Here is a 12,936-nt window from a genome sequence, read left to right on the forward strand (position 1 = left end):
ACAGTTTTACCTTTACTTCTGAAATTAAAACAGATTTAAAGAGCAGGCCTGCATTGGGTTAACACTGGATGGGATAACCTATCACCTAGTTAAGTATTGCAGTTACTTCTCTTGAAACTACTCAATTCCTGCCAAGTCATTTCTCCCTACTCATAAACCACCCCAGCTCTCTTAATTAGGATGGAAAACACAATGCCAAGGCTTTCAGCAGTGCCTCTTTCCATGCATTCAAAGCCAGCTGAACTGAGAGTTTGCATTGTGGTGCTCTTGCTGCTTGACAGGTCAGCGGTTACGTTGTGAACATCTACTGGACATTCGATACACACAGGCAGGAGAAAAGGACTCTGATCATAGAAGGAGAAAAGTCCATCCAAAAAGGTAAGTGTTAAATTCTGCTCTGGTCAGCCCCAAACAGAAAGGTTTGTGGAAGGCCATAGGATTATTTCCCCCCCTCTCACTGCAACTGGTAGTTTCTGTTTAGGAAAGAGGAAATCGTGAGAGGACAAACCAGCAAATCCTTGGCCTCTCTTCTTAGGACCTGGAGATTTCAAGGGGATTTGGGATTTATCCCCCAGAGCTGCAGTAGCCTTTTTTTCATCACACAGGATTTTGTTTGTGGTTCCTTATCTGCTCTGCAAAAGGTCAACAGTTTCTTGGGCTTGTATGCAGAGCATGTCCCTATTAATCAGATTACTTTCTTGTTTGGAAAAATCACTGGTGTGTACAGTCTAGATACGGGAAAGCATCCTGGCACAGGAGAGCACAGGCTGGGTTAGATACCAGAGTGCTTCTGGATGGAGGAAATTACTCAAAATGAAGGCAAACACAAACCAAGAGAGGCAGGCTCCTGTCTAAGACTGCTTGATGCTGCTGACCATTTCATAGCGCTCTCACCCTGCCTTGGCAGGACTTTGCCTCACCTAATAGTGCACGTTTCTCTTCTTGCTCAGTGACAAATTTGACAGCACACACCCCCTATGAAATTTCTGCTTGGGCTAAGACAGAGCTGGGTGACAGCCCTCTGTCTTTTGCACATGTGGTGACCAGTGGGACAAGACCTGCATCACCGAGTCTCAAAGCCAAGGCCATCAACCAGACTGCGGTGGAGTGCAGCTGGACGGGACCGAGGAATGTCGTAAGGCACCAACGCTCTTTTCTCAGCAGCTAGGATGGGGTCTAGCTCTGAGCCTCTAAACACAAGGAAAACCTTGAAATCAGGATTATTTGTAGGGATTTAACTGAGAGGCCCTGAGAATGGTATGCTCAAAAAAGAAAGGAAAGCACCTACTGCCCCTTAGACAGAATCAAGGAAAGTCTTCTCGCTGTCTGTTTGTTCAGCTTCTACTCCAGTGGCTGAAACACAGATAGCATGATGCTGTGATGGGTGTTCAGCTGACTGCTGTGTTGCCAGAGCTTAGCCCAGGATTTTAGGGTGGGGAGAGAGAAGTGAGTGGGTAGAGTGAACCTGAACTTGGACAGGAGAGAGTGCCCACAGGAGAAAGGGTCTTTGTGTCCTGTCCCTATAAAGTGACAGCCAGTGAAAGTTTGGGCTCTGGGTCATGCCAAACTCTGTATTGTCCCTGTTGTGCTCTTCCTCCATAGGTCTATGGTATCTTCTATGCAACATCCTTCCTAGAGCTGTACAGGAGTCCTCACAACATCACCACGACCTCCCACAACATCACTGTGCTCGTGCAGAGGGACGAGCAGTACCTGTTTCTGGTAGGTTCCTTTTCTTTTCCCCCTGCTACCTGCACTGCGGGCCCTAGTTTGGTACTGAAGGGTGCAGGCACAGGCTTAACTGCTGTGTCATCCCTTCAAGGTCCGTGTGATGTCTCCCTACCAAGGGCCACCGTCTGACTACGTTGTGGTGAAGATGATCCCTGACAACCGCCTTCCCCCTCGGCACCTCCACTCGGTGCACACCGGAAAGACGTTCGCCGTCGTTAAGTGGGAATCGCCCTACGACTCACCCGACCAGGACATGGTAACACCTCACAGTGCCTTCTCCTGCCCCTCTGCATGCAAAACCCTGGCCCCAAGATAGATCCCTCGCCTGCTGCTGATGGAGAATGGAGCCTGAGATAGGTCTGCTCTCCATCTAAGTAGCCATCCTCCAGATACTGACACCTCCGAGCCCTGTGTTTCCTCTTCCCTTAGTTCAGGCTTGTAACATTCACAGTGTGTTTAAAAAGACTCAAGGTCTGGGACTGACTGAGCCTGGAAGCAAACTTGGGCATGTGCTAAAATACTTCTCTGGGCTTTGGCTTTGCCCTGGAGCCCGGGCTGGCAGCAGGACAGGCGTTGGGCCAGCCGGGCTGCAGGCTCTGCCTCCCTCTCCAGCCATGCCCATGCAGCCCCAACAAAGCTGGGTTCTGTTTTCTGGCGCGCTGGCGTTCAGTCAGGTCTCGCTCCATTGAAGGAGAGTCATTTTCTCAGCAAGCTTTCTGCTCCCAGCCTGGTCCAGAGACTTTAATGGCAAAGATTTAAAGGTATAAATCTTCCTAGCAAAACTGGAAACTTTGACAGGGCAGGAGCTTGCATCGCCTCCTTGTGATTCATTGAGGAACACAACCTGAGAGATTTCCCTCCTGCCCTCCCTCAGCTGTTCCAGTAACTGCATTTGCTGTATCTGTAAATACTGATCTTGGGCAGGGATCCAGCTGGGCTGGAATTCTTACTTCCCAGGCTTTCTGCAGAGTGCAGGCATGGTTTAACTCCCGGGTTTGTTCCCTCACATCTCATGCCCTGCCATTGTACGAGATTGCCAGCACCAGCGTGCAGGAAGGTCAGGGCTTTCACTCTGTGCCTTTCCTCTCCCCCCCCCCCGCAGTTATATGCTGTTGCAGTTAAAGATTTAGTAAGAAAAACAGATAAAATCTACAAAGTGAAAACCCGGAACAGCACAGTGGAGTACACCATTAAGAAACTGGAACCGGGAGGCAAATACCATGTGATTGTTCAGCTGGGAAATATGAGCAAAGAATCCAGCATGAAGATCAACACAGGTAAAGGAAGGAGCACTGCGAGGTGGGTGCCGGGGCCAGTCCTTGCAGCGCTGTCCACTAGAGGGAATCCAGCGTCCGTCCAACGCACCTCGCATCCCACCCCTCTGCTAGCTGGAGGCTGCTGTAGTGTTGCTGCTTTGCTTAGTCCTCTCCCACAGCCAAAGCCAAATTTCTGAGGGGCCTCCCGGCAGCTTCCTGGGAAGGCAATTAAACCCCCACAGAGCAGCAGCAGAGAGGAAACCTCTCAAATGATAGCTGGGGAGTTTTTCTCCTGCCTAGACGGAGATGAGTAAGACACCTGCTTGGCTGCCTGTGTAGTGTAGAATAGAATAAAATGGAGTAGAATAGAATGGAAGGGAATAGAATGGAATGGAATAGAATGGAATGGAATAGAATGGGATGGAATGGAATAGAATAGAATGGAATAGAATAGAATGGAATAGAATAGAATGGAATAGAACAGGTTGGAACAGAATAGAATGGAATAGAATGGAATAGAATAGAATAGAATAGAATAGAATAGAATGGAACAGGATGGAACAGGATAGAATGGAATAGAATAGAATGGAACAGAATAGAATGAGATTCTAGATTATAGAATAGAATAGAATAGAATAGAATAGAATAGAATAGAATAGAATAGAATAGAATAGAATAGAATAGAATAGAATAGAATAGAATAGAATTAACCAGGTTGGAAATGACCTTTCAGATCCTTGTGTCCAACCTCTCACCCAACACCATCTAATCAACTAAACCATGGCACCAAGCACCCCATCCAGTCTCTTCCTGAACACCTCCAGTGATGGGGACTCCACCACCTCCCTGGGCAGCACATCCCAATGGCCAATCTCTCTTTCTATGAAGAACTTCTTCCTAACATCCAGCCTAAACCTCCCCTGGCACAGCTTGAGACTGTGTCCTCTTGTTCTGGTGCTGGTTGCCTGGGAGAAGAGACCAACCCCTACCTGGCTACAACCTCCCTTCAGGCAGTTGTAGAGAGCAAGAAGGTCTCCTCTGAGCCTCCTCTTCTCCAGGCTAAGCCATGAAGGACCATTGTGGTCCTACTGACAAACTCCCACCAGCTCAGATGCCACAATATCCTCTCCTCCAGTACAGCCCTTCCCTAAGCAGAGTACTGTGCTGCTGGCTCAAAAAATGCTGTTCCAGAAGTGCCCCCATTGCATAAGAAGAGTGTCACCAATGTTGCAAACCTGCCCTTTTTGTCCTCCTTTGCAGTTCCCCTGTCTGCACCAGACGCCTTAAAAATCATAACAGAAAATGACCACATTCTGCTGTTTTGGAAGAGTTTGGCATTAAAAGAAAGTAATTTCAATGAAAGCCGGGTAAGTTGTGCTCCCTGCCCCATCCCTGCAGGCAGAGGTTCAGAAAACCCTGGGCTGCAAGGTCACTGCAAGGCTCCTTTCACAGACACCTTCAAACGCTCCAAGTACACTCTGCTCCCCTGCGTGTCCTTGAGCAGCCCTCTGTGCAGAGCTCACTTCAATTCCTGTCACACCTAAGGCACTAAAGCTAACAGATCCAATTGGGCACCTGTTAGGAACACAATTATCCTCCAGGAAAAGGTCAACTGTCACACATATGAAAGGCCTGGGAATGGGACACTGCCCTGCTGTGCTGGGAAGCACATAAATAGCATCTGAGAATTGTCATTGTTTAGACTTTGATGGAAAATGTGAGATATGTTCTCTCTCAGGGCCTGGGCAGGCAGCAAACTCCCCCAACCCCCACCCCTAAAGCCCTCACTGGTACTGGACTCAGTGTTCTGAGTGGTCTTGGGTGGATGCTAGGAACAGAGTGAACCAGACAGACCAAAATCTTCTCCCTGAACTGGCCAAGGGTAATACACATTCACAGGGATGCCTGGAGGAGGCTCCACATTGCTCCTTCCTGGCTGATAGCCCAACACATCACCAGACCTACACGCTGGAGGAGAAACAAGTTTCAAAGCCCTGTCAGAAGAACCAAACCCATCCTCTGCAGCTGAGTGATTTGGGGGTTGTGTCTTTGTTTCCACAACTCTCAGGGCTACGAGATTCACATGTTTGACAGCTTGATGAACATCACAGCTTATCTTGGGAACACCACAGAAAACTTCTTCAAAGTTTCCAACCTGAAGATAGGTCACAACTACTCATTCACTGTGCAGGCCAGGTGCCTGTATAGTGGGCAGATGTGCGGTGAGCCGGCCACGCTTCTCTATGATGAGCTAGGAACTGGTAAGCCCCTGGTATTTCCCCCTCCCTTCCTTACCAGAGGGTAATGAAAGCCTCACAAATTCACTAGAGAAATGTGCTGTTGGTTGCAAATGGCACTTACAGAATCAGAGAATTGTTGTGGTTGGAAAAGACCTCTAAGGTCGTCCAGTCCAACCATCGACCCAGCACCACCATGGCCATTAAACCATGTCCCAAAGTGCCATGGCCACACATTCCTTGAACACCTCCAGGGATGGTGACCCCACCAGCTCCCTGAGGAGTCAGTTCCAATCCCTGGCTACTCTTGTAGCATTGACATTTTTCCTAATCTCCAACCTAAACCTCCCTTGGCACACAATTTCAGGCTGTTTTCTCTCATCCTATCACCTGGTACTAGGGAGAAAAGACCAACCCCCACTCACTCCAACCTCCTTTCAGGGAGATGTAGAGAGCAATGAGGTCTACCTTCATCCTCCTCTTCTCCACACTAACCAACCCCAGTTCCCTCAGCTGCTCCTCACCAGCCCTGTTCTCCAGAACAGCTTTGTTACCTTCTCTGGGCACCCTTCAGCACCTCAATGTCTTTGTTCTAGTGAGGGCCCCAAAAGTGAGCCCAGTATTTAAGTTGTGGCCTCCTTAGTGCTAAATACACTTCTCTCCCTCCCTGCTCTTAGGGGAAGACTCCTCTGCAGCAAGAGCTGGTAGATCTACAGACGTTGCTGCCATCGTGGTACCGGTGCTGTTCCTGCTGCTGGTGACCCTAGGCATTGGCTTCGTGCTGCTGTACATGAGGCACAGGCGGCTGCAGAACAGCTTCACTGCCTTTGCCAACAGCCACTACAGCTCCCGTCTGGGCTCGGCCATATTCTCCTCAGGAGATGATTTAGGTAAGTAAGTGACCCTTGGTCTCACGCAGGATGGTCTTAAGGATGTGAAATCAGCACAAGACCTAACTCCTCTCTCATGCTTTTGGCTGTGTTGGTGAGACACTGGAGGAGGTTGCCTAGGGACATATGGATGCCCCCTTCCTGGAGGTGTTCAAGGTTAGGTTGGATGAGACCTTGGGCAACCTGTTCTAATGGAAGTGTCCCTGCCCATGGCAGGGGGATTGGAATCACAGAATCAATAAGGTTGGAAAAGACCTCAGAGATCATCAAGTCCAACCTGTCACCCAACACCTCATGACTAAACCATGGCACCAAGTGCCACATCCAATCTCCTCAATTTAAGGACATTGAGACTCTTGAACATGTCCAGAGAAGGGCAATGAGGCTGGGCAGAGGCCTCAAGCACAGCCCTGTGAGGAGAGGCTGAGGAAGCTGGGGTGGCTTAGCCTGGAGAAGAGGAGGCTCAGGGCAGACCTTATTGCTGTCCACAACTACCTGAAGGGAGGTTGTAGACAGGTGGGGGCTGCTTTCTTCTCCCAGGCAACTAGCACCAGAACAAGAGGACACAGTCTCAAGCTGCACCAAGGGAGGTTCAGACTGGATGTTAGGAAGAAATTCTACACAGAGAGAGTGATTGCCCACTGGAATGTGCTGCCCAGGGAGATGGTGGAGTCACCATCCCCGGAGGTGTTTAGGAGGAGACTTGATGGGGTGCTTGGTTGCATGGTTTAGTTGATTAGGTGGTATTGGGTGATAGGTTGGACTCGATGATCTTGAAGGTCTCTTCCAACCTGGTCTGGTCTATTCTAGTCTAGTCTAGTCTATTCCTAGTCTATTTCTATTCTATTTCTATTCCCTTCTCCTTCTCCTTCTCCTTTCTCCTTTCTCCTTTCTCCTTTCTCCTTTCTCCTTTCTCCTTTCTCCTTTCTCCTTTCTCCTTTCTCCTTTCTCCTTTCTCCTTTCTCCTTTCTCCTTTCTCCTTTCTCCTTTCTCCTTTCTCCTTTCTCCTTTCTCCTTTCTCCTTTCTCCTTTCTCCTTTCTCCTTCTCCTTCTCCTTCCTATTCTTTTTTCCCTTCCTATTCTTTTTTCCCTTCCTATTCTTTTTTCCCTTCCTATTCTTTTTTCCCTTCCTATTCTTTTTCCCTTCCTATTCTTTTTCCTATTCTATTCTATTCTATTCTATTCTATTCTATTCTATTCTATTCTATTCTATTCTATTCTATTCTATTCCTAGTCTATTTCTATTCCCTTCTCCTTCTCCTTCTCCTTCTCCTTCTCCTTTCTCCTTTCTCCTTTCTCCTTTCTCCTTTCTCCTTTCTCCTTTCTCCTTTCTCCTTTCTCCTTTCTCCTTTCTCCTTTCTCCTTCTCCTTCTCCTTCCTATTCTTTTTTCCCTTCCTATTCTTTTTTCCCTTCCTATTCTTTTTTCCCTTCCTATTCTTTTTCCCTTCCTATTCTTTTTCCCTTCCTATTCTATTCTATTCTATTCTATTCTATTCTATTCTATTCTATTCTATTCTATTCTATTCTATTCTATTCTATTCTATTCTATTCCTATTCTACTACAGCAGTCTGGCTTTGTGTTTTTTCCAGGAGATGAGGACGACGAAGCCCCAATGATCACTGGATTCTCAGACGACGTTCCCATGGTCATCGCCTGAAGCCTTCCTTCTGACTGTAAAAAACAAAAACCACAAAGGCAAAAAGAAGACAAAACAAAACCAAATGGTGTAAAGATTTTATTTGATAAAAAATAGTCGATGGTTTATTTTAAAAATGCACTTTTGAGTTGCAATATGTTATTTTTATATGGGCCAAAAAAAAACCACCCCCCACCCCCCCAAACCCCAACGACGAACAACCAACAAACTGAAACAGCAAAGAGGATTTTGCAGCCACACTTTGTAGTAGTCAGCTGTGAATTGCAGGCTAGGTTGGTTCAGTAACAAATTGCTTTGGTTTAACATTAATTTAGTCTTACAAGGCTTGCTGGGCATGCTTTTAAAGTCTGTGAGATCTTTTCTGTTGACTAAAATTGGCTACTCCTTTTATTTTTCTAAGGCAAGAAGGACTTTATTTAAAAGGAAAAGAAAATTCAGGAGATTCTATATTGTAGAGAGAGAGAGAGATAAGTAATATAGTCCCTGAAAGTTTTGCTTTTACTTTAAAAAACAATCAAACAACAACAAAATAATAGTAATAATAATTCCTTGGGACTTTGTTTTCTATGAAGGTATTTTTGTTGTGTTAATTTATTGGGAAGTCTGCTCCAGAACAGGTTTCCAGAGTCGTCAGGCTTTGTACACATTCTTGTGTAGAACATGTGCCACTTTATCTTGCAAGGCAGTAGTATCTTGGCATCTCCAGCATTGTTCTTGCCATGGTAATAGAAAGCCTTATTTTTACATCTTTTTTTCTTCTTTTTGGGTTGTTGTTCACCTTATTAAAAGACCTTTCTGCCCTCTCAGAGCCCAGGTCAGGATGCTGCAGCACGTGTGTTTAGCTTCCTTGCTGCTAGAAGCGGCCAGGCACCACCACACCCTGGTGCCAAGGGTCATGTAGACCCTTGCACATGAGTGTGACACTCCAAGAGGAGTTCTGGGGCTCCTGTCTGCAGGACAGGGCTTACCCCTGGGCAGCAGTAGTGGCTTTGTGGCTTTGGCCCTCCCTTTCAGGTGTGCAGTAACAGCAGTGCATGCCCTGCCCTACCCTCTGCACCTGCAGTTACCGAGCTGCTGCCCCTGCCCATCACACGTGGCCTAATTAATCTGTAGCTTACATCAGTAACATCAATGGGGGAAAAATCTGCCACTACTTGAAGTGCAAACCTTAAAGCACAACTCCCAGCTGATCAGGACCTCTGTGGAGCTGCTCTAGCTGCCAGTCCATCAGTGGGACAGAAGGGGGAGCATCCTCTGTGTGCAGCTAGGAGGCAGCTCCACAGACAGATTTTTCCACAGTCATACAGGGCAGTAATTACTAAACATCTAAATTCATTTGGGTTGCAGCAGGGACTCCATCCCCCTTCACTGGCATTTTCCTGAAAGCACCTCCAGTTGTCCCTTCAGCTTTAGAAGCAACAAATAGATCCACTTAGGTCTTATTTTCCCATCACTAGTCCTGTCACGTTTCCAGCAGGCATAACACTGGCTACAGAGCTAAGCAGCAGAAATGTTTGGCTATCAAGATCAAGCTTTTATTTATCATTTTGTTTTTCCTTTTGTGATAGCAAAAGATGTGAAATCTCACCACCAGTCCAACTACTTGCCAACCCAAGAGAGGGTGTTCAGGGGGTCTGTGCCTGCCTGTGCTCTATATATGCAAACCTTTGCCCCAGTAATGTGAAAGTCTTCTCACACCCTTTGTTCAAACCTGACGTATTTTTGCTGGGTCAACTGAGGTACAAATGCAGTCTTCCTACAGATGAAAAGAGTGAGGCCAAACCTATGTTTTGATACACAACTGATCCCTTTAGTTTCACATGCAGAAAATGGTATCAAAGGTTCTGAGTGGTTTGATAGGCTATAGAAATATTACCTCTATTTTCAATTACTGGTGTTAGCATTCCTGGTGACAGGTGGAGGGGATTTTTTTTCCCCCCTCCCCTCCTCCCCCCACAAAGCTGGGACCAAACTATAATCAGACTTTTATAACTAGCAGCAAGCTTGCAGAGCAGGAGTATTTTTACCTTGTTAGTGGCTCAGGTGCTGTTCAGCAGTCAAAACGTTGAGTAAATCAACCCAGCAGGTATAGCTCCACTTGACTAGAATTACAGCTGCATAGAGCAGAACCTGACCCAGAGGCCAAACTATTGTAAAGACAAAAATAACAAGATTTTATGCAAGAGGGGAAAAAAAATAGCCTAAAAACAGAGGTAAAGAATATTGAATCCTTTCCTTATTAAGCAAATTTATGGCACAGGTAACTGAAAAGTACAGGATAGTATCCTAGGAGCTGGTACCTCCCTGGAGAGAATTACTGTTGGTTAAATCCTGCTGCTTTCCTCCCCTCAGGGTAAATCCTGCTTCAGTTATGCAAGTAGAATTTAGCCCATCTCTGTCTGGAGGAGAGATGCCAAGAGGGACCCTTTGTAACTTTATATTCTGCAGAAGCCCCTTGGTTGGCTGCTTTTGGGCAGCAGCCTGGGCACTGGTCACTCTGCAAGGCTTGGTAGCCACGGCTCAGTGATGCTGATGGAGCTCAGTGAGGCATTTTGTTGTAACACTGCACTCAGAACACTTTTGGTTACCTGTGCCTCACCAACACGACCTGGGCACAACAGAGCAGAGTCACCCAGCATTGCCCAGGGCTCTGGGGCCCTGCAGCAGGCAGGCTTTGTGCAAAGCTGAATTCACCTTCTGTGGACAGTACTGTAACCCCACAACGTGCCCTCCACTCCCCTCCCCTCCCCTCCCTGACCTTCCCTTCATTGCAAGGATCACCACTGTGCTCTCGGCAAAGCAACTTCACAGGGCTAGCGTATTTTATATAGAGATAGAGAAGTCTAAAGCCCCAGGCAGGCAATGAGCAGGAGAGATGCAGTTCTGGGTAAAGTGTATATTTTTTATGAACTTTTGAAGCACGAAAATCTTGTTCACAGAGATGTATAGGGGGTGGGAGGGTTGTGGTGTAAATATGGTACACGGATGGGGATGCATATTTCGTTCTGCTTTTGTTTCAGCGGCCTTATGCCATGGACGTGGTACCCTAACTTGTGGCGAGTTGTGTCTTGGGTTTCACTTTGCAGGAGCCCAGGGAAATGTTTGGATCCATGCAGAATAAAAGGAGTACAGGAAGTACCCTGGTTAGAAGGAATTTCTTCCAGTTAATTTGTGTTTGCATCCATTTCAGAGCTCACTGCAGATGCTTGCTGGTAATCTTAAGTCCATTTGAACAAGAGACTAAGGTTGAAAACTAAGATCTGGTGGGGCTTTGGGCTGTGAGGCTTATTGTACTTTGGCTTGGGGGTTTTAGGCATTTGGAGGGGGAGTGTCAAAAAAAAAGAATCCCTTTCAGCCTGGATAAATCCCATCACTCCTTTGCTCACTGGCATAAAATGGCTGTAGTGAGCTGCTCACCCCAGTGCCCTGCACACACAACCCCCTCCTCAGAGTCCAGCACCCACTGCAGGAGCTGGAGCAGGAGCAGGAGCAGGCTCCTTGGAAGCTTGGCTGATGGCCTGAAAGGCATTTCAGAGAGGAGGGAAGCTTTGTTGTATTGACTGCAGGGGAAAGCTGTGCATGTAGGTATTTCATCTGCAGAGTAGCTGGCGTGCTGCACGTTCATGGCCTGGCTAACTCTGCCATAACTTGTTCCATGTGCTCCCACCTTGACACAGCATTAGCAGGAGAGAGCTGCAGATTGAGTACTTGGAAAAGACCTAATTTTCTTGGCCAGAACTCAAGTTCCATATGGATGTATAGGAGCACATACCCGGCCAGAAAGGGGAGGAGAGTGTTTGGGAGCGCGTGCTGTGGCAGTGCTGGCAACCAACATCCATGCCATTGTCTTTTGGCCTCATGAGCAAAGGATCTTAGTCCTTCTAGGTCACCTTGGTGGCCACAAAATGCTATTGCTTCCTGCTGGCTTCTAGAAACTCTGTGAGAAGTGACTTGAGGGCTCCTGTCTGGGTGGAAAGGGACAGGCAACCAAAGGGACAGGATTCTTTGCTAATCCTGTTTCTGGAGTCATCTAAAGCAGCCCCAAAGTCACATTAGCCACCAGGGAATCCTCACCTGATACAGCACACTGTTTCCTTGCAGGGCAGACTTTCAGTCCTAGCATCTGCATGCTTGAAATGTCTTTGTAGAGACAGAGTGCTGTTGGATGGCAAACTCCACTAATTTGCTGGTGGAAGTGTAAAAGTGTGTTCAGGAAAGACCAAAAGAACATTTTCCAGAGCAACTTTCAAGTCTCCTTCAAATGGACTTCAGAAGGGGAAATGGTGCAATTGACTTAGTTACTCTTGGACCCAGAGAGCATCTTCATTACTGGAACTAGCTGTAATATTTATCATTAATCCTCCAAACTGTGCAGCAGCCTACAAGCAGCCAGTCTTATAATGAGCTCTTTAGAGGTAGTGTCAACTTCTAATCTGGTTCCTTAAGTGGAGTTTAATACTGCACCATTTGAATTGCTACTCTATGTCCTTTTCTCTCTCTGTTTTTTTAATCTTATTCACCTATTTCTGTTATTATTGCACAATTTGGAAGGAGTTTTTGTCTGTCAGGTATTGGTTTGGTTTTTTGTTTGGTTTTTTGTTTGGTTTTTTGTTTGGTTTTTTCCCCCCACATACTTCATGATAATAATAAAAAAGGACTGGGTAAACAAAACAATTCCTGGTTTCCAAAGTTATTATCTAGCCTCTCACTGCCTAGTGCAATAAAAAGGAGACTTTTCTGAGCTGGATTTGATTTATGTTTTGCATTAGAAGGACCTAACAGGGTGACCAGAAAGAGAAAAACCCTGAGCTTTCTGCAGAAGGAGCAGCAGAGTCCTACTCAGAAGGTGCCACTGACATTCATAATGCAGTCACGTATCTGGCTGGTTCTTCCTTCCTTCAAGGTCAGCACCAGTCAGCCAGCAACACCCTCAGCCACCAGACAACGTTTTGAGCCTTCCTGTGCTTCCCCTCCATGTTTGCAGAACAAGGTCTCCGGTGCTAAGCCCAGCTTGCTGCTCACATCACACATTATTTCCCTGGTTAAAAATCCATTTCCAGCACAGCCCCATCCCCACTGCTGCGTGGTGTGTTTGCACTGGTTGGCTGTTGCTGTCTGAAACCCTGTGTGTGCAGGTACACCTGGTAGGAGAGCAGAATTGCT

The 12,936-nt window shown here is 46.8% G+C and overlaps 1 protein-coding gene across 2 annotated transcripts in view; it reads left to right on the plus strand.

Annotated features, from left to right (window-relative positions):
* The window catches only part of SORL1 (sortilin related receptor 1), a 59,621-nt gene extending 47,174 nt beyond the window's left edge, over positions 1–12,447 (plus strand). For both annotated transcript variants that reach the window (XM_068159988.1, XM_068159989.1), the window contains exons 40-48: positions 282–378; positions 951–1,135; positions 1,603–1,722; positions 1,823–1,987; positions 2,834–3,008; positions 4,248–4,354; positions 5,056–5,248; positions 5,902–6,114; positions 7,706–12,447. In XM_068159988.1, coding sequence (XP_068016089.1) covers positions 282–378; positions 951–1,135; positions 1,603–1,722; positions 1,823–1,987; positions 2,834–3,008; positions 4,248–4,354; positions 5,056–5,248; positions 5,902–6,114; positions 7,706–7,773 — 1,323 coding nt within the window. In that variant the 3' untranslated portion in view covers positions 7,774–12,447. The remainder of the gene's footprint in view (positions 1–281; positions 379–950; positions 1,136–1,602; positions 1,723–1,822; positions 1,988–2,833; positions 3,009–4,247; positions 4,355–5,055; positions 5,249–5,901; positions 6,115–7,705) is intronic.
* The last annotated feature ends 489 nt before the right edge of the window (positions 12,448–12,936 follow it).

This window comes from Melanerpes formicivorus, unplaced genomic scaffold, assembly GCF_026170545.1.
Source record: "Melanerpes formicivorus ecotype bairdi unplaced genomic scaffold, bMelFor1.0.p_v2 SCAF_47, whole genome shotgun sequence".
NCBI classification, from domain to species: domain Eukaryota; kingdom Metazoa; phylum Chordata; class Aves; order Piciformes; family Picidae; genus Melanerpes; species Melanerpes formicivorus.